Genomic DNA, 21,267 nt, shown 5'->3' with positions numbered 1-21,267 from the left:
CGACTTTTTGCTTACACATAACATGTGCGCTAACTGAGTGACTGGGAAACAAATTCGATGGCTCGTTGCGATGTGCTTGCATCAAAGCACCCGAATAAAACTGCTAGGACGGTCTGTATGACATTTAATGTTCCGCTTATATGAATGCTTGCACCATACGCACGCACGCACGCACGTGTGTATTACACGCCAAGTGCAACGATTGTGAGAGACGAGAAAAATTATGTTCCGCCGCACATGTCGCGACGGCTCCCTTTACCGCGGTCGGTGTCGTAAATTTTCTTATACGATCTGCTCTCTCGTATAGACCGATTATGCGTATTCATTTCGCCGAGTTAGTTCCTGAATTCTTACGCAACGTTGCGTACACGAGATTTCGTTCGCGCGTGGGTCGTGTCGCATTACGTCGCGCGTCTGCGAGCTCCATAGTCGCACTTTACACGCGATTTATCATATAATTAGTCCTATGGAAACGCAAACGAGCGGCCGTAAATTTAAATTTATTTTCAGGTCGTCTTCATCGACGTGAATGCGCGAATAAAAGCGTCAACATAACATTTGTTGGCCGGATAATAATATTTCACAAGGAATGCGTCAATAGAGACGTTAGACAGAAAATACGCGTTGGAGGTGTCAAATACTTTGAGAACACGATGCTACATACACACACACACACACACACACACACACAATATTTTTACTTTACGAAGAAGGTGCACGAATTGAGAGCTCAGACGTTCCTCTTGGATGAGCTTTAAAAAGCTTTAAAAAGGTACACTTTCAATGGGTCATTTCCGGTTTATCGAGCCTTCCTACGTCGAACGGAGAGTCATGACGACGTTATATAAGACGACCGCGGAAAAAACAATCATAAGCAAAAGTCAGACGTAATTTGCCGAGTGTTTCCGCAACAATGTAAATTTGCGGTAAAAACGCCAGTCGCCCGTTGCAATCTGCCGTTACGTCGCCGACACAGCGATTTCGTCGTACCGCTACTGTTCGGGACACACCGTGAAAGCGGAGATTCTTTGCGCCATTGACGTTCCTAATGCGACGGTAAGTTGGGCATAATAAACATTTTCATCACGCGGGAAACAGCTCGCAACGCAGCTGGGAAACTCGTAATATACGTTAAACGTTAGAAAACAGGCGTAATTTTCGCGCGATAATACGACACAATTTGTTGACTCGATCAATTATGTCGCGATTAAACGACGACTCGTGACTTACTGGAAAAACCCGTGCCGCTGCAACAATAGGCCGAACTCAAAGTTTAATATGCATTCTCTTTCTATGTAATTGTGACACTCGTTGAATGTAATTCAAGCATTATAATGGGGGGAAATTATGACTGCTTCGCATGTACGACTTGACCTTGCAACGTCGCGACTACCCAACATCGTAAAAACGTTGACCACCTGTGCGTTCCCCTCTCATGCCGAACATCGTAAACAAAGCGAGGACTTTTCGCGCGACACGCGACACGAATTAGCGATAGGAGAGAAATATTCGTACTATAATGTTCTTGACATTTCAAGAGGCCGTGATTGTCTCACGATGAAATATTCCCATTTGCGTTCTTTGCGCAATTCTCTTTATGCTTGCGCAATTCGTCGCAATATCGCTCGCGATATCTTTCAGGAAACACCGAGAAATGGCGCAAAGAACGTACAGATGGAAACTAAGATTTATTATTAAAATATTGTCGCATTATGATTTCACACCGATGTGGCGCGAACTTTCTCACTTTTTTCACGACAGAAAACATAAGACCTGTGTTTATCCGATTTATCGCTCGAGGTGAAACGACGTGACGGTCAAGTCAATAAAATCCCCGAAATCACGGAGGAATTTTGTCCAAGGACCTAACCAGGCTGGGCCGCCTTGAAATATCTAACCGTAAAACCGGAATAATCTGCACATAATGATTGTCACTTTATTCATCACCAGCCGCAGAATATTCCGTGAGCCACGAGACGTTCACTTTTCACCAATAATGCGCGCATTAATGCGCGCGGTGATAGAGGCCGACTGTCACTTGAACGTCTCCGATTTCTGAATTTAGTTGAAGTAGTATTTAGAGCTGTGAGATGCAAATGGTTAACAAATCAAGCAGTAACAAGAAGAAACGCCACAGTAAACTCCCCAGTAAACACAAAGTATCATCGATGTTACAATGTCAGCTAAATCTTATGGTATGTTACGTAATTGTTACTTTGTTGCGTAACAAAGTAACTGTTTGCTGAGTCGTGAATACTTTTCATCGCGAATCTATCCGTCCTCAAAGCATGTCGTACACGTAAACAAGTAAATATAGATTCTAACAAGCAATAAAAATGTATCTGTATTTTTCAGCGGAACAAAGATCAACCGAGTAAAGAAGAAGAGGCGCTAAGGGCGCTCATTAAGCGCAGTTGTTAAGGCAGCCCTGGGCCCGGGCTGCATTCCGAAAAAGTGGAGCAGCGCATCGACTCGCTCGAGCCAGGTGCATCTAGGAATACCAACGTTATTCTGAATTTTTCATATTAATACCAAGAACGCTGGCAATTGGAATCGATATTCAGTGACGATGTAACGCGAGAGCCGAAATAATTATAAGACGCGGGAGACGCGGGAGTGATTCATCAAACGCGTACATTACCGAACATTGATTTTGAAACGCGATTTTCCCATCACACTGTATTGTCTTCGTTAGGATGCAGATAAAACGAAACCCTAAAACGCAAGGGGAAAAGTAGATAAATAAAAAAAGTTCATATCCAATAGCAATGCTTGAAGATATCGACAATTTGCTCGCGTGCGTGTCGATATCGAACGGGACAGGGATTCGTCGTTTTCGAGATACCGCGTGATGCATCTGAACGGTGAGGTGGCGAGGAAAGTGAAAACCAGACGAGTACTTACCGAAACGACGATGATGTCGGCGCCGCGGAACAGCTGATCGACTCGCTCGGTGGGTGTCGGCCTAGCCTAACCTCTACGGTCCACCGTATCGCTGCGGCTGCACTTTCTCACACATCCGATGCACTGGCGAGGTGTCCTCGAGGGGTCGACGGGACGGACGACGTGTACGACAGACGTGTTCCGATGCACAACGCGATCAGCCCAGATTGGCGAGCAGCACCGACGCGATCGACGCGGCGGGATGCGGCCTCCTTGAAATCACAATTTGAAATGTTTCAGGATCCGCGTAGTAGCTCCCGATTGTATGCCTCGCGAATGAATCGGAAGATTCATGCGATTCGCCCCGATTCCGCGACGTCGCAATGACGAGTGGCGTTTATGTTTACACGGCTTGTCGGTGACGTAATTCGCGACGCAAGTCGGGATGATTACTTCAATAATGTCCGCGCGCGCGGTGTTGCGACGTAATCTTCGTCCCGGGTTTCCGTAACAACAGCGCGGCGAACATTCGCAGCACGGTGTCCCCGGCGCGACGTAATGCCCTCGATATTCAGGACGCTATTTCAATAACGAAACGCACATTCATTTCAGTGTCCGGACGTAACATCGCGGGATGTCGTCGCTTCAATAACGAGGACGACTACTTGTCGTCACGACGTCACGACGCGCAATATATCTATCTCACCCTCTTTAAACCACGATGACCACGAGACGACAACGCGACGCAAATGTTAGCGCGAGTATCTCGCGGAATTACTCGCTCGTTATTCGACCCTGACTTCGATAAACGAGTAAGTGCTACTCACAAGACGTACTTCACGGCTGTGTGCCGAGCGCGGTCTAACGAACGGTCCCGAGGATCGAATGCGGTATCCTCGACGCAGGACATCGTGGGTCGCGTGGCGTCGTAACCCAATTCCTCATCGTTGGCCCATTGCTGTTCCCGACGGCGGCAGGGAGCGACGGCGGAGCTCGTCGAGACGCTCTCGCTCGGTCGCACGGTGCACTCGCGACGCAGGGGCCACCCGCACAGCCTCTTCGATCGACGATTAAATCGCAGTTACGGCACGGAGGCGAAGTAGCCTAGCCCGCTCTATTTACCGGACGAACGCGGAGCGGAGCGGAGCGGAGCGAGCGCGATGAAGGCGGGGGCGGCCGTCCGACGAAGCGACACGAAGCGCTCGGCGAGCCGGACCGAGCGAACGCGAAGGCAAGGGGGCGGTCGGGCGGACGGGAACGTACCTGTCTCACCGTACAGGCGAACCGATCACACGCGCGGTAAAGAGGAGACTAAAGGACTCCGTTCCGTATACCCGGCGTGGACTACATGCGGCGCGCGCATGCGTCCGCCCGTCCCGCCCCGCGGGCGCGGGTACGACGCGGCGATACCTGTCGTTGCCACTGTACAGTTTTTGCTACGCGTGTTTACGCGTCTCGTATGTTTTGCAGAATATGCAGTGATTTGTTTACGAATTATGCTCTGGAGTGTGATAGGGGAAGGACAAGAGAGAGACAGGAAAGAAGCGATAGGCAGACGAGAGATTACTTTCAGCTATTTTCTTCTGTACTTTGTTAGAAGTCTCTCTCTCTCTCTCTCTCTCTCTCTCTCTCTCTCTCTCTCTCTCTCTCTCTCTCTCTCTCTCTCTCTCTCTCTGTCCGTCTACATTTTAAATATGTCTATTTCGTTTTGAATATAGATTACGGGAAAAGATCTTCGACATTTCGTGCTAGAATATATTCCGATGGTAAGCCGTCTGTATCGTTTGTTTTTTATCGAGAATTTAGAGGTACCTTTCTCGCGGTTTAATCTTTGATATAGAATAAAATTCAAAATATAGGAATATAGGGAATATTCGCGAAGTTTTCACCGTTTTTCGTATATACATCGATACGTTTATTCCCCCCGATTCGTTTCCACTCGTTAATGATCTGCACCTAAATACCGCGAATATCAGGAATACCACAACCGGAATATTACACAATGATCTCTGTAATCATCTGTACCTGTGTTAATGTGTGTGAATTGTTCATCGCGTATGCGAAACGTCACATCTACGAGGATTTTTTTCATGTTACCTGACACGCGTTGAAGCTCGAGTGCCCTCATCATTTCCTGCGATTTTTCGTATAATCCTTTCTTGAAAAGAACTCTTCGTGATCGCGTCTTCGGTACTTTCAGAAATAGACGCAGCACGCATTCGATGTTTATTACTACGCCGAAATAGGCCTGAAAATCGTGTCATCAAAACCAGTTTCCTTTTTACGATAATTTTGTCGATTTCGAAGCTAACCGAGATTACGTTAAAACGTATAATTTCTGAATATAAAATTTCGTGTCTCTATAATCATTCGAACAATATTCCCGACTATTGTGTCCTCATATGTGTTACTACTTAAGCGTAGTAACACGTATGGACCGCATAGCAATTCGCGGACATTCTAGAACGCACATATTCCTTTGTTCCAACGATCTAATAACATTACGAACGTTTATTTTTCTAGTGCTGACAATTCAGCGTTTACAAAGCACGCGACAATACACGATGTTCCTTAAAACCAATAAACTCAAAGTAATCCAATGACGTTAATTATTTACAAAACTTATTCTCGAAATTCTCTGTCGCTTTTAACTTGCTCCGCATGCGAGGAATAACATGAAATTGGAAAAACGACTTGGGAAACAAATAAGGTATTAAATTAAATTTTTGTACTTATTATTTTTCATGAGGGTCGCCAGAATTAGCACCGTAATAAAAAAACATAAAATGTCAAAATAATAATTATATTGTTCTTATACGTGAACATAGTATGAACAATACAAATAACGTACGAAACATAATGAACAACTTACAAGTTGCACTTTTGTATTCCATCGTTCCGGTAATCAGCCTGTTTAGTGAAACGACACTAACGGACGCTCGAGTTGACGCTTTTGCGGATGCTACGAACGCGAAGCACCATTCCTAGTAAAGTATTCGGCCTTCCAAACACGTTACGTGGTATTCTACACTATTCGAAGAACGCGAAGAGTCCGAGTAATCCGACTTTGTATAAACTCGATGAAGAGTAGCGCATGCCACACGCTCGACGATCACCAGTTTCAGTCGACATAATTCAAATTTCCGAGAATTCGTTCTTTCTTGCTTTTCTGTTCTTTTTCTAGTCGAAAAATTTAAATACGCAATGTCGAGAAACAGTTGTCATGTATCGTGGAACGATTCGTGATAATATAGCACGTATAACCTTAAAAAATTAGGTTAGCGATCTCGGGAGGATACTGAAGTTAGTTGCATGACTCGCGTTGATACTTCGATAATCGAAGGCGACGGGCACAGTGCTTCGGGAAATATTGGAAAGTAAGTAGAGTAATCATCTTGTCCGCGAAATCCATCGCGATCGTTGGGAAATATCGCGAAACACGGCGTCGAATTGTTAAAATCGTGTTTGCAAAGACAAAACGCTTCGGTGATATTAGCAAGACGCCGTGTTAATTACTAATTCGTCGAGTTCGAGACCGCTTCGAGTTTGCTCGGTAGATGTTTCGGGACATCTCAATAATGTCGGAAGTGCGATATCGGGTAATCAGAACAGAGCAGATTTTACAATTACTTTTACTCGTTCGCGATATTTCCAAAGCGTCGAAGAATGTAGTGATGTTATGTGAGTTTTTCCGCGTCCCATAGCGATATCACGTAAGGACGCGGAGGACGCGTTACTACGTAATATTTTTGCATTCGGACGTGCAGTCACGCTATTAGGTCGCGTTCGCGTATGTGAATTTCGACGACACCGGAAATATAACGCGGAGAATTTTATAATCAAGCATTCTTTCAGTACGTGTTCCGGAAATATCGGGAGTATGACGCCGGAAGATTTTACGAATGATAAATACGTCGTTGAAGCAATGCATGATCGCCTGGAGAGAATTGTGCGGAACGAATGGATTATTGTCGGAGCAAAGGATCATCTTCAGGTTAACAGATCACCAAGCATCGGATTATCTTCGAGGCATATAGATTTTCACAAACAATCGCTGGTAGCAACCGGTGAGTCTTTTTTAAGTAAATTCTTGATTCTTTATTAATGAGAACTTGTGGTATATCCTCATTCGCGCAATAATCGTTAATTTCGCGGATTTATACGATATCAGATCTAACATATATTCGTTTATTGCATATCTTCATTTTACGAAGATAAAATTGAGGTCAAATATCGGATATTGCACGGAATATATTTCAATATTAGCACAACCTGTGGTAAGAATATAACAAAACGAAACTACAGAATTAATTTGCATGTTCGAATTTCTACGCTCTCGAATAGTGAAGAAAATTTCTGTGAAATCGTCCAAGGTAGAATGCCGCGTATGTATGATTTCACTATAATTAATGGTGTATTATTAGTATGAGAATTTCTCTCGTGTGAAATTAACGGTAAACTCAAGCGGAAAAATCGTTAAAAAGTTGCGGAATCTTTCGATTACATATATCCGGCTTTCCACAGCCAGATCTGTGGCGCGCATTTGTTGCTCATAAAAGCGTCTACTCGTAATTACATGCCACTAACAGCCGGCTATTAGCCTCTTAATATTTCCCAAGGAGGGAAACAATAAACATTTTTGTTCTCTTTTACTTTGGGCAACGTTTCCTCTGTGGAATGTATTCCTCCTGAAAGATGTGCTTCAAATCCTATCAAATTTTATACGAATATAATTTTTATGTCCTTATGCATGCAAAATTTTACACCATCCAACCTATAATTATTATTGCTCGAGAGATCCATTTATCATAAGAGAATCATTAAAAATCTAAAGTCTAGGTATTGATCTCTATAATTGAATTTATATAATTACTGTAATATAATTTTTAGATAAGAGAAATAAGAAAACAAATATCGTTTAATTTCGTACGCAATAGAATATTATATTAAAATATAAATGCTGAATCTACAACAGTTACATGTCCAGTTTATGTATATATATATGTATATATATATAAATATTTTACACGTGTAACTTTCACCGACTGTACAGCAATCGTCCAAAAAATTATTACGGCTGACGGCGAATAGCACGCGAAGATCTTTTTATATTACGCACCTTGCGCTTCTAAATGCATTACGATTACTCTTATTTGAGCAATCTTTCCACTTTAATTTCTGTAGAAGCATAAAAGCAAACGAAATGCAAGCAGAATAGAAATTCTTAAATTTTTTAACATATTTTATAGTTCAGAGTTGTCCTGTAAGTCTTGAATAGAATTTCCTTATCAGTAATGAAATAAAAATGTTTACTGATAAAGATGTTTGATGAACAAAAATCTGACGAATTAAGAAGTGCAAGGAATGGACGAAATACTTCATATATTATCTACGATTTTGTGTATCAGATACGCAAACGACTTGTAGATGAATCCGCGTTCGCTCACTACTGTTCATCCTTGTCCTTTGCGCCATGCTTCAGGATTCGAGTAAATTCCAGGTAGTCAAACATAGAACCTTTGATCGGTGCCTCGCGATACATTTCGTCTACGTCATCGTCCGTGAATCTAACGATAGAAAAAAAAAAATTGGTATTGCATTATTAAGTTAATGATTTCATCATTAAAAAAAATTCATGTTTTAAATGTAAAAAATAACATATAATCGTATATTCATGCAAATGATTGTAAAAATGTTTTTTTGGAGTTTCTATTTAATTTTTTGGAAGATTTTAACAATCCTGTAGATTATATAACTGATCGATTATTATTTGCCGATTATATGATTACTAAAAATGGTAAAACATTTATAAATCAGAATAATTATTCTTTCTCATAAAAAGAATCATTCAAAGGATCATTAAATTTAATTCCTACATATTTTGATATATCCATATAAATCTCATTTAGACAATAATGCACAACAATGTTATAATTATAGTAAAATTTTGATAATACATTGATTACCTGTCGCCCATTGTCGTGAGCAGTTCACGAAGACGTTCTTCATTTATGTGACCAGTATTTTCCTCGTCAAAACAGCCAAAAGCGTTCTTAATTACATCTTCCGGGTCAGTCCCTTGCAATCTCTCTCCGAATAGTGTCAGGAACATTGTAAAGTTGATAGGTCCAGGTGCTTCATTCATCATTGCTTCTAAATATTCATCAGTAGGATTTTTTCCTGTAAAAAAAATGCTTAAGTTTCACACTCATATTTCACTTCCATTTAAAAGGGAACATATAATTGCTGATATTCGTGTAGATAGATCGTGAAAAGATTTTTATGAATCTTATTTTAAATTATTTTTGAAAGAAAAAGTTTTGAGATTTAAAATACTCACCCAGGGATGCTAACATGTCGTGCAGATCTTCTTTATCAATGAATCCATCATGATTTTGATCAATCATGTTGAAAGCCTCCTTGAATTCCGCGATTTGCGCCTGATCAAACATCGCGAAGACGTTTGATGTAGCGCGTTGAGCGCGTTTCTTTGTGGTGGCACGGCGACCAGCAGTTTTGCGAGAAGACATACTGAAGTTTTGTAACCTATTAAAAGAGAAATTAAAAGTTTCTTCATTCAGTTGTATATAATATATTGAAATCAATGCCTATTTAAAATTAAAATTTATGTTTGTGTGAAATTATTCGCTAGAATAGAACTATATTTACTAAGATTTCATATCTTTACAAATTTAAATAATAGGCACTTCATAAAAATTGTAACAAGGACATGTAAGAATGTTTCTCAGATGAAACTATGGATTCTTTGACATATATTTGATGTTTTTTTTTTTATATAGAAACTAGAACAGTTGATAATTTATTGAGAAATTTAGAGTACACTATTGACTTTGAGATTAGGTCAATAAATTTTGATCCAATTTGATATATTTCAAAGAAAACGGTGCTTGACATGATCTATTTAGAAACCATACATCACAGTGGTCTTTGTATATTGTTTGCTTGAGAAATAAACTTGTGATTTTTCGGTCATAAATTTATCGCGAGATTTTAGCGAAACAAAGGTGCGTTCTTTCCGAATTAAAAGGAACACCATGATGACGCGGCTCAAGTTGCCAAGTCGCCATCGCGGTGTTTATTTTCGGATAATCAAATTCAGGATATACCGACGTGACCGAAATTGGGATAAAAATAATACCACTTGGATGAGGGTGCGACTAACGGGTCGTTATTCTCTACGTATGCTCGAGTGACCTTCTGTTTCACATACAGCATGTTACCGCTAACTTAAGTTAATTTTCCTATCAACTATTCATAGATTTGTCTAGTTTGAAGATAGAGCCTCTAAAGATATTACTTTTTGCATAACAGGACTATTTAGTATCATCAGATTTTGCATTGTTTACAAACATAGAAATCTGATTATAACATTAATTTTCAAATGTAGTTTCACAAAATCCCAAAAGCCTTTGTCATACTGGTTATACGGTGTGAAATTACTCATTCGGTGGCAGATTTGAATTTATTTTATGCATAAAAATTATTTTTATTTTTATTCTCTTTTAACACTAAAAAAACATATTTTATATATAAAATATATTCACATAAATATTATAAGATATAACAACCTCTTTTTAAATATAAAATTATTTCTGATTTTCATTTCTTATATTTATGAATATTTGTCACTTGAGATATATATATTTTCTCTTAGGATTATTCGTTAAAATTTTGTAACAATATTTATACACTTATACAAGCATTTGCCCATCTTTTTAAAATCGTCCTACTTTTCAAATCTTTCGTTTTCTTCGTTCCCATTATATCGCCTGTTATCTACTACGGTACTGCTCCTGTTTGTAGACGTTTCTCTCGTGTCATTAGCGCTTTTTTCTCACAACTTTATGTGCACAACACATAACCTAAATAAGCAACGTTTTGTTGCTAACTATAGCGTTTTCGTGACTTGTTTGGTTTTACCAAGACTCTTTACATTTTTCTCGAATTGCACACGACTCACATCGTGCAAACCATAACCGAGTGACAATGGCGGTTCTTCGAGAAGACTCGCTGTCAAAACCGTCGAGGTTCCACATGCTTGGATTTTCGAGAAAAGAATCGCGTCGTTCAGTTAATTGCGAATTAAACGAGGAGCAGTAGCATGAGTGTACTTACCCGATGAAACAATATAAAGATGGAAATCCAATAAACGAAAATTCGTGACTAGAACGAAGCTGAACCTCACGGTGTATACTGTGAGTCACGTTACGCGTCACTCTGTGGTTATTCACCACACCCGACCAACTAGCACCATCTGCTGGAAGTCATGGAAGAATAAAGGCGCGAATCATGAAGAGCACGAAAAATTTAGGCCAAAGCGTTGACCTCAGGATTGTGCATTGCTTTCTTGCGCACAGGATGTTTGCAAACAGCAACCGATTTCTCATTCAGTTATAGTGTATTCGAATAATATTGGATCGTTCTTTTAATTATAAAAATCTTGAAACGATGACAATTACTATGTTGTTAGTAATCAAGAATAAGCGAAAGTTTTATTTTATATTTCATATGAAAATTTATGTGATTTTTGGCTGGAATTTAAATTCTTACAAACGGATTTCAAACATTCTGAGAAGAAAATAATTTGATAAAACCAAACATTATAAATTAATGACGATACTAATAATAGTAATACTAAATAATTTTGTATAAATTTTTAAGGAAGAAATTTTTCTAGTAATAATTTATATAGTAATAATTAATGCAGTATATTTAATTTATAAAATTTTGTGGGTATGATCTGTGAAAGTGATCACAGCCCTGAATTGAGAATCGCTTCCATACTTGGTTGAACGTATGTTGCGCCGACTCAGAACCATATAAGGACATGAAGGAGACTAATCGTTTTGTAATCTCTCGCGATGATGGTAGCAGTAAGTGAACATTTTTTATCAAGAAAAGATCAGTTTCAAAGGTTCAAAGTCGAGGAATCGTTATTAAAGTTCTTTAACTCTTGTTTTTTTTTTCTAAAATATTTTATATTACATATAATATAAAATAGTTATTTTTAAACGCGAGATTAAGTTAACGAAAGTAAAAACACAAGTTTGCAGTCCTGATTTCTGAAATTCTGTGAGGTCAGAGCTAGATAACATGAGACATAGTGATATAGAGTAAAACAGAGCATTGGTTTCTTTATTCGCACAATCGTAAACTTACGCTACAACGTTTCGCTTAAAGGCTACGAGTAATGAACCTAAACGATTGATACACCGTATATACAGAATCGTACACGTAGTTGATCCTCGGAGATGAAATCTCGTAGAGAGGACGATCATTCTCAGTGTGCAACTCTTTCAGACGTCGCGAGGCACGCGAGTCTGTGCTTTCTCCGCTCTTACGCGAATTATTTACATAAATCGTCACCACCCCGCGATGCGCGGTAACATAAATAACGACAACAAGTTCTTCGGCGTTTTCTGTACACGGAGCGCCATCTCGAGAACGGTGAGAATCGTGCGACAAATCTCCCGAGGTCGACGACAATCACCTCCGATCGTTCGATTCCCGACGAGGTCGAAGTCGGTCGTTGTAATTTCGAGCTATCGCACAGATACTCCGTTGATGGTGATCCCGTTCCTGTTGGAAACCGGTTCGGCCTCGTAGTGTCCAGATCTGCCGTACATTCTTCTCGGATGTCCACCGTACCTGTCGCGAACGTATCAAATTATGCGAAATTTCTGTATCAATTCTACCCATTTAACGCAACGCGGTGAAATGATCGAAGTAGAACATCTTATCACGTTTGTACTTACTGTTTATCTTTTTTGTATATTTTACTCCGAGGATATTCGTACTTTCCAAATAATATATGCGCGTATGTTCAAAGAAATAATTATCTTTATACTAATATCAAGCAGAATACAAAAGCAGATTAATAGTGCGACACATATACCTTAATTTATAGAAATTTGAAATTCATTCGATTTAATACGATCTTTTTAACTTACCTGTACGCGCTACCGCCTAAGCTGTAGGGATTATCGTAGAGACCATCCTCGGGGACGTTCTCGTACATGGTATTGTGTGTACCGTCGTTCAACGTCGCGTAAGACATTACTGCGGCATTTTGGTCCTCTTTCCTCTCCGCCGCCTGAACGTTCTCGGTATTTTTCACCGGCGTAGCTTTTCGTCTATAAATATTAGCGTACATTAGTTTCCAGTTAATCGATCAAAGAGTCTCCTCTATTCGACTGAAATCTCCGAGTCCAAATTAAAGAATCATCCGCAAGCCTCACAAGTACGGTTCAATTCTATCTCGGCTTTGAATTATTGTCGAAAGAAATATGCTTTCTTCGAAAGATGATACTCACAGCCTGAGATAGACTAGTCCGAGGATGATTAGTATAAATATGATGACGCCAGCTCCGATGCCAACGCTGGTGCCGACACCTTGAGCCTCAGCAACTTCGTTCACCGCCACTGCAACATAAATGACATACATCGAATATTTCTGTCACGTTTCTAATTGTTTCACATATGTCCTCGGGATAAAACAAACGATCCATAATATTGCTTCGAGCTGTTTGCTGGCCGAAGTATTTTACGAAAGAATTTTCGAATATCTTGAGGAAAGAAGGAGGAGTTAGCTGATGAAATTTGCTGATGTCTTATAATTAGGGTATTATACAAGGTCTGCCAAAAGTTCCGGAACGGCTAATTATTTTAAAAAATAATGATTGTTTAAAACAATGTTTGATACAAAAGTTGTAGGGGTTAAAAATAAGCTATCAGATATTGATAATTGTTTGACCTTGAGAAACGTTATCAAGGTCGACATAAAAATCTTAAATGGAAACTCCAATTTTTTATTACACCGTCTTTTTATTACACCAATTGATTTGAACAACTTTTTTGTCTAAAACATTTTTTATTTGCCAAATATTTTTTGAGATATTTAAGGATAGCTTGGTAACTTTTTCAATATTTAACTTATGATATCTCGCTAACTGTTTTGTCGGGATAAAAATGGTACTAGACTTTTCTATTCTATCTGATCTCAAGAATATATTGGTACAATAATGCTCCATCTTTTGTTAATTTATCGATCTTTCGAAATTTCAAAATCATCAAATTAACAAAAGTCAGGGCGCTATTGTAACAATATATTCCTGAGACCAAATAGAATAGAAAAGTCTAATACCATTTTTATATCCCGACAAACAGTTAGCGAGAGTTATCGTAAGTTAAATATTAAAAAAGTTACCAAGTTAAAAAGTCCTTAAATATCTCAAAAAATATTAGGCAAATAAAAAAATGTTTTACACAGACAAAAGTTGTTCAAGTTAATTGGTGGAGAAAGATGGTGTAATAAAAAATTGGAGTTTCCATTTAAGATTTTTATGTCGACCTTGATAACGTTTCTCAAGGTCATTCCAAGGTCAAACAATTATCAATATCTGATAGTATTTTTTAAGCCCTACACAACTTTTGTTTCAAACATTGTTTTAAACAATTCATCATTATTTTTTGAGATAACTAGCTGTCCCGGAACTTTTGGCAAACTCTGTATGTTAAATATATCAAGCATATTCCTCAAGAATAGACTATTTACGTTCACATTTCGGCTCCTCGCCGTTCCAGAATCCCGTGTCCAGGCACTTCCTCAGGAATATGCCGACCCTCTCATACTGCGGTAAGCAGTGATATTCCGCGGCTCCTCCATAAGTCGTCGATCCATTCACCACTATCACTCTACCGTTCTCTATCGGTCCAGGATGCTTGCAATCGACCGCTGAAAAGACCGCACAAGTTAAGGCGCTCCGATCGCGTTTATTAGTAGAAAAATATTTACGGTAGATTTACGGTAGATCCATGATTGATAAATATCGCAGCATCGTGGATCGTGATTTCATATAGTATGTGTAATTCGTGCAAAAAGGATTAATTATATCTCCCAACGATAAATCGGAAAAATTTTTAACATTAAAGACGAAAAATAATACTGTTAACAGAGGAAGTTCTTACAGAAGCATGCAGGCGTTGTACCGCTCCATGATCCATTTTGCAAACAGATCCTTGTCTCGTTTCCTTCCATGTAAAATCCACGTGGACAGCTGTAGTGCGCCACTCCGCCTACACTGTGGGTTGATACTTGCGTCGATAATACACCGATTTTCTCCGGATCTCGGCATCGGATTTCTATCAAAAAATTGCTCGTTGTGATTAATCCTTGTATAATTTAATATCTATGATGATTACACCACTTTAATCCTACAAAATGCGTGTAATTTTTACGCGACAGTTTTCTCTGTATGTATGTTGAAGAATTAAATATCTCCGGCTAATTACCTCGACAAACCGGAGTGTCACTGCTCCAGGTGCTGTTTTCGAGACACAGTCTTCTAGCGAAGCCATCCAGCTCGAAATTGCCGTCGCACTCGTAAAGTGCAGCCGCTCCGTAATACGTTGCGTTTGATGTCAACGTGTAATGTCCGTGTTGAATGTGCTCGGGTTTGCCACAATCGACATCTGTCAAAAGAATGACATTTGTTCAATAGTTTTAACATTAAAAAAGAAACACCGATCGGTATTTCACTGGCGTAAACAATTTTTTCTACGATATTTCATAACACTATTCTTAACGAAATCCTTATTGATTATTTAGCGAAGAAGAGATTACATTTGTTTGAAATGGTCCATCATAGTCGTAATATTTCTACATTATATGACGCACAATCGATTCGTGTTAGTGCATGATTTCGTTGAGATTCGACAATCCTTGAGCGCTTACAGACGCATTGCGGCACTTCGCCGCTCCACTTTCCATTCTCCTCGCAGGTGGACAGAGGTTCCCCGACTACCTTGTATCCCCTCTCGCACCGATACTTCGCCAGGGCCCCAATTTTGTACGAAGTCGCGCCTGTGTTCGAATTCTCCGCAGTCCCGGTGCGAATCAGCGTTCTTCCATACATCCGATCGTTTCCTGTCACCGAAAGAATCCCGTGTTCCGCCAACACAGGTTCCGGGCAACGAATCTCTGAAATAAAAAGATATACAAATGCAATGAACGTGCCGTATAAAGTAAAAGACACTTTGGATAATTAGGAGAAATTCGTATTCAAACTTTTATAATGTGTACGCGGAGAGCAGTGAAAAACAGAAAAACGAATTTTCCGAAAGTTTAGGACACACATACACATCGTATATTAAACCAATCTTGAAATTATACTATACAAAGAGGGTCACGTGCTTTACGAACATCACACATCCTGTTTGAAACGGGAATTTAAACCTTTGTCCTCTGTGTTAATATCTTCTTCAGGTATTTTTAAATTCGCTCAAATTTGCTTGTCCCGTTGAACGATCTCTCCCGAGGCAATATTACCTTCGCATTTTGGAGTCGCGTCGCTCCATTGACCGTTGTCCAGGCAATATCTCCTGGATACACCGTTTAGTCGGTAATTTCTCGTGCAGCTGTACGTGATTTCGCTGCCGAGATGAGTCGTCCCATTCGCGTATTCCGCCGCGCCGTTTAGAACCGGAAGAACCTTGCCGCAGTCAACGTCTACGCGCGATAAATATTCCGGTCAACACAACATCTTAAAAGTAGTTAACATTGTCGAGTTGTACATAATTGAGTTGAAGAGAGTTTTTGTATTTCCATTTAATAGATGCATTTAATAGAAGTATATAGAGATAAATTTGAAAAAAACAGAATGGAAAACACAATATAATATACACTGTATGCTTTTTCTGAGTATTTAATCGAAAATCATAACAAGCATTTCCGAAGGAAATCTCGTTCGAAGTAAAGGTCTACAATGACGCGAATATGACCTTGATCGCGTAAATCGCTCCTTTCATAACCACTGTGATTATGTCACTCCTATAAGTTTCGACGGGAAAGTGATACGACGTGACTCACATTCGCAGCTCGGCACCTCTCCCGTCCACTCTCCGTCTTTGCCACATGAATGCCTTGCTTCTCCGTGAAGCAAGTAGCCCACATCGCAGTGATATTCGATAGCACTATGTACGTTCAAATCGTATCCCACCACATAACCTCCTGTAGGTACTTCGGGTTCCTCGCACGTAATTACTGTAGAGAAATGCATAGATATCGAATATTCGATCGAATTGTTTGCGGTATAAAAAAGTTTTTAAGTAAACGACGGGCGCACTGAATTGCCCTTCGCGTTGTGAAAGATTTAATCTGTCAGTTATTATTTACGTGAAATTTTTAACAGATAAGGCGATGTTCTTTAAATATTATGTGTTATCTTGCATAGCGAGATGCTTCATGCTTCTTGACTGGAATTTCACATAAACTCTTCAAAAATTATCCTTACATTCGCACGACGGCGTGTCGTGACTCCATTTGCCCTCTTTGGTGCACTCTTGCTTCCCTTCGCCAACCAACCAATGATCCTCTTGACAGGTGTAGACGGCCAGGCTGCCCACCGTGGTCGTGCCGTTGATTAGAACGATGGTACCGAATTCGATTTGGGCCGGAGTTCCGCAATCGACGAATCGACATTGCGGTGCCTTGCTGGACCACTCACCTCCGATACCGCAGGTGAGGACCTTGGTTATCGAATCGAAGGATTATAATTAAAGAGTCACACGAATTGTTAACCAAGTTTTAATTAATTCATAGAAATGCTAAAAAATTCGTATACGAATCGTGCGAACGGGGTAATATTAAGAACAGCAGTTGCGAATTAAAGAAAACATGGCGAACTTACATTATCTCCGAACAAAATAAATCCGTTTTGGCAGGAATAAGTGGCGGTGGAGCTCGCTCTCCTTCCGGTAATTGTTACGACACCACCGTTCACTTCCGGTGGTTCGGGGCACCAGTCGACTGAAAATTAATTAGCCATGCAATTGTATTGGTAAGCAGCGGCAACGTTGAAAACATGACTCTTCATTCAACTATAGCGTGTTGAGGTAAAGTTATTCCCTAATTGACTTTAATACACACACATGGGCTTTTATATGTTTAATGATCAAAGACTATTGTGAGTATACATCGTACGGAAACAATTTAATAATGATCAATTGTTGATCTAATTCACGATCAGATTGAATCCAATTTATTTCACCATCTTTATATGCAATGAAATTTATTTACACGTGATGTTTAATAATATTCGCGTGTCAGAATATTTATAAAAACATCTCAATATGTTACGCGAGTGATTGTTTACTTTGTAGATATCCCGGAATGTCCAACTTGCAAGCGTTTAAATTGAGAATTTACAATAATATGCGAAAGAATCTCGAGTTATTTGTCACTCAAATGCAAAGCATGCATTTAATTTACACAAGCACTGCGGTTGATGTCCGCTCCAGATGCCGCCGTCGCCGCATCTCCGTCTCGTGTCGCCAACCAGCGTGTAGTTTTCCTTGCAGACGTAATCCGCGAGAGCACCGTGTGTAGTCCTACCTTCCAACAGCGTGATAGCGCCGTTTTCCAGATCCGGTAGCGCGCCGCAGTCGACGACTATAAAAACATCCGGAAGATGACGGAGGTCACGCATGACGAATCCGCTTCGTATTCGCACTGCGTGTGCTCGCAGTGCGAATTAAAGACCTCTTTGATGCTCGAAACCACCCAGATAACCACCCAGATGCGACTTAAAAGACGCTTCTCATCTCTCAGAAATCTTTTGGAGTTTTGCTTAATTTTCGTGATAACATTTGTAGGGTATCTTCAAATCGCGTGAATAAAATTCATTGTTGAAATCAAATTAACATAGTTAGGCTTCGTGCGAAAGTCACGAGATGATTCTTGCAATTCAATGCAATCTTTGAGCTATCGTATCGCATATATCACGAATATTGTATATTAATGTTACGAAATAGAACAAGATCGTTATATTCAATATTTAAGTCTCATTTTCTCTCTCTCTCTCTCTCTCTCTCTCTCTCTCTCTCTCTCTCTCTCTCTCTCGTTTTCTCTGTCTTTCTCATTCTCCAAGTGTGTGATGCTAATTATCATTGTCATAATTATAGATATTATAAAGGATAAGACTATTGCATTCGTATTGGGATACAGGCGACAAATGCAGCCACACTGGCTGAATAATAAAGCGAACACAGACATATTGACTTTCTTAAAATATCGCAAAATTACACTCACACTTGCACGTAGGCACGTCGCCACTCCAGAAACCGCTCGGCCCGCATATTCTGTTCTTCGATCCGACCAGCATATATCCATCCGGACAAACGTATTCTATCGTGGAGCCTATTGATCTTTTGTTTCCTACGATTGTGGTGTTCTCCGATTTTTCGGGGCTGCCACAAGTCGGCGGTCCTGCGAACAAATCGGCGAATCTTTACAGTTTTATAGTACGAGAGACGTCTCTCGCGCGAGTTTCTTTTTCTTTGTTCCTTTTTCTTTCTCTTTCTTTTTTGCTCAATCGGTGACGGCTGAGCCGGATTTTTCGTCGTTTCGAAAACAAAATTCCCGGCGCTTACTGCTCTGGCAGATCCAGTGAAGGTAGTCGAGATTACAGCCGACGTCATTCCAAAGCCAGCCGCGACCTCCATCCAGCACAACGCAGTTTTGCTCGCCGTTGTAGTTGTTCGGCTGGTCCTTGCCCCAGGATGGCCTCTGCACGATCTCGCCTGAAATAGACGACCTGTTTTATTTTTATGTTCTCATTAATTCTCCGATCTGCGCCTTCACTCCCGCCTTGTTCCCACGTTACGAGAGATTGGTTAAAATTCTCTTTTCTCCATCTGTATATAAAGTTTTAGATAATTTCAGATAGTACAGTTTTTTTCTTAAATACGTTTAGCGATATTTCAGATGTTGCGTAGCAATTAAATGTACTGTCGTTTAATTTACATTGCGATTAGTTTCAAGCCTGGTGCGGGAGAAGTTAATATTTCTCACAGGTGGAATATCATATTTTTATGAGTCGTACCGATCTAAACGATCGGTAATTTATTTTGTCGCACTATCAGCGAGTATTATCTGCCATATGTTCCGCTGCGTTGACGATGGATGATATTGTGTGTGCGGCAAAAGTAATTATTAATTGACATCGGCCGCACGTCGGCAGATGTAACTTCCTGTCGATTTCGACACGGTTATAACTTTCACGTTCTATTTATCACCGCGATGCTTCGGCTGCAATCTCGTAACGATTCGATTTGTTCTGACGATTACATGATACCTGATTGTCTCATCGCACGCAGAATCGCGAACAGAACGTGACCGTCGTCCTTCTCCTCCTCCTCCTCCTCCTCCTCCTCGACCGGGACTCCCCGTTACAGATTTGTAAAATTGCCCTTCCGAAATAACAATTGTCCTGTAATTGCCGGATAATTGCCGCGCGAAACGACAATCGAGTCGCCGAATCTCACCCTGGATTACCTAACTCCGCCCTCGCGGCGGCACGATTCTCACGGGCGATCGCTCCGCTCCGTCTCGCGATTAATAATGGGAAAAATGGGCGGCCGTCTCGCCGAAATTTCGCCAACCGTCACCGTCCGTTGACTTACCATCCACCCATCGCCACGTTCGCGCGGTGATTTGCGGCTCCTTCTGGGCTCCGATCCAGACCAACTGAGTCTTCAATTTATCCTTCCGCCTTTCCAGGTTGTTCAGGATGAATGTAGACGATATGCCCTGCGATATTAAGATCTTCCTGATTAAACCTCGTCGTGTGTCATCGACAATGAAAGAAAAAAAAAATCGTTGTCGTTTTCGATATGTCTTATGCAATGAAGGATGCTTGGCCAGGATTACTGGCATCTTTCACATGTGTGTGTCGTTCGATCGTTGTTTTAGATTCATGTTTAGAGATAAATTATAAGAACCTTGAAACCGTGGACGAGGTCGCCTCCGCGCTGTTTGCAGTAGTGCCTCGCTTCTTGAAACGAGCCGCCCTTCTTCACCACAAATTCGTAACATGTGGAATTGAAGGCTGTCAAGTCGGCATCGGCGGGCGTGCCGGCATGGGCGCACCTGTCTATCGAGAATTCTGCAAACATTCGGCATTATTTTTCTACAGGAAGGGATATTCCGAGATAGCACGATCGTTCTGCGATTGTACTAGTTGAAAGAAGGTTCGAGGTAACTTCGCGATCTCCTGAGATTCGTTAGACAATGTGTTAGAGATATTACGTTCGATTCACGTGCAACTTTAGCGAGAGGCAACACTCTACGCGTTACTTAGGATGAGAATCGGATACGAGGTTTATCGTTTTCTTTTTCACGAGGACGGAACTTTGAGCTTACCGTCCGTAGCGAAGACCTCCACCTCGCAAAGGCTCAGGCTACCCTCGACGCCGACGAGCTGCAGAAAGACGTACTGGCCCACCAGTGCTCTGGCACAGACGAAGGTCTTCGTGATACCCTCCTCTGCGAGTTCGATTTCAGTCAGCGGTCTTGATAGATTCGTC

General features: G+C 40.6%; 3 protein-coding genes across 5 annotated transcripts in view; all 3 read right to left on the bottom strand.

Moving 5' to 3' along the window:
- Window positions 1–4,210, bottom strand: part of LOC105186931 (uncharacterized) — a 37,794-nt gene extending 33,584 nt beyond the window's left edge. For all 3 annotated transcript variants that reach the window (XM_025301303.1, XM_025301302.1, XM_025301305.1), the window contains exons 1-2: window positions 3,711–4,210; window positions 2,905–3,155 (exon numbers count right to left, since the gene is read on the bottom strand). The gene's annotated coding sequence lies outside the window, so the exon portion shown is untranslated. The remainder of the gene's footprint in view (window positions 1–2,904; window positions 3,156–3,710) is intronic.
- Window positions 4,211–7,957: 3,747 nt separating this feature from the next.
- Window positions 7,958–11,160, bottom strand: sqh (myosin regulatory light chain sqh). Its single transcript, XM_011147460.3, has 4 exons — window positions 11,020–11,160; window positions 9,224–9,429; window positions 8,850–9,063; window positions 7,958–8,450 (listed from the first exon to the last, which is right to left on the bottom strand). Exons 2-4 carry the CDS (start codon window positions 9,411–9,413, stop codon window positions 8,330–8,332), a joined length of 525 nt encoding a protein of 174 aa, XP_011145762.1. The 5' UTR covers window positions 9,414–9,429; window positions 11,020–11,160; the 3' UTR covers window positions 7,958–8,329.
- A 774-nt stretch (window positions 11,161–11,934) lies between these two features.
- Window positions 11,935–21,267, bottom strand: part of fw (CUB and Sushi multiple domains furrowed) — a 28,648-nt gene continuing 19,315 nt past the window's right edge. The window contains exons 6-22 of the mRNA XM_019843096.2: window positions 21,104–21,226; window positions 20,683–20,846; window positions 20,365–20,491; window positions 19,333–19,482; window positions 18,992–19,168; window positions 18,173–18,352; window positions 17,592–17,710; window positions 17,196–17,430; window positions 16,772–16,945; window positions 16,232–16,411; window positions 15,638–15,883; window positions 15,196–15,375; window positions 14,872–15,045; window positions 14,459–14,638; window positions 13,218–13,326; window positions 12,855–13,037; window positions 11,935–12,552 (exon numbers count right to left, since the gene is read on the bottom strand). Of these exons, the coding sequence (XP_019698655.1) occupies window positions 12,447–12,552; window positions 12,855–13,037; window positions 13,218–13,326; window positions 14,459–14,638; window positions 14,872–15,045; window positions 15,196–15,375; window positions 15,638–15,883; window positions 16,232–16,411; window positions 16,772–16,945; window positions 17,196–17,430; window positions 17,592–17,710; window positions 18,173–18,352; window positions 18,992–19,168; window positions 19,333–19,482; window positions 20,365–20,491; window positions 20,683–20,846; window positions 21,104–21,226 (2,807 nt within the window). The 3' untranslated portion in view covers window positions 11,935–12,446. The remainder of the gene's footprint in view (window positions 12,553–12,854; window positions 13,038–13,217; window positions 13,327–14,458; window positions 14,639–14,871; window positions 15,046–15,195; window positions 15,376–15,637; window positions 15,884–16,231; window positions 16,412–16,771; window positions 16,946–17,195; window positions 17,431–17,591; window positions 17,711–18,172; window positions 18,353–18,991; window positions 19,169–19,332; window positions 19,483–20,364; window positions 20,492–20,682; window positions 20,847–21,103; window positions 21,227–21,267) is intronic.

This window comes from Harpegnathos saltator, unplaced genomic scaffold (assembly GCF_003227715.2).
Source record: "Harpegnathos saltator strain DR-91 unplaced genomic scaffold, Hsal_v8.6 scaffold41, whole genome shotgun sequence".
Lineage (NCBI taxonomy): Eukaryota > Metazoa > Arthropoda > Insecta > Hymenoptera > Formicidae > Harpegnathos > Harpegnathos saltator.
The sequence above is the reverse complement of the archived record's forward strand: the minus strand, read 5'-3'. Positions and strand labels throughout refer to the sequence as shown.

What these genes read in the sequence shown, in the direction of transcription:
- sqh (XM_011147460.3), bottom strand. Translation starts at nt 9,413, where the DNA reads ATGTCTTCTCGCAAAACTGCTGGTCGCCGTGCCACCACAAAGAAACGC. An exon ending in CGACATGTTAGCATCCCTGG is followed by an intron (nt 9,064 to 9,223) that starts GTGAGTATTTTA and finishes TTTTTTTTACAG; the next exon opens with GAAAAAATCCTACTGATGAA. An exon ending in CTCACGACAATGGGCGACAG is followed by an intron (nt 8,451 to 8,849) that starts GTAATCAATGTA and finishes TTCTATCGTTAG; the next exon opens with ATTCACGGACGATGACGTAG.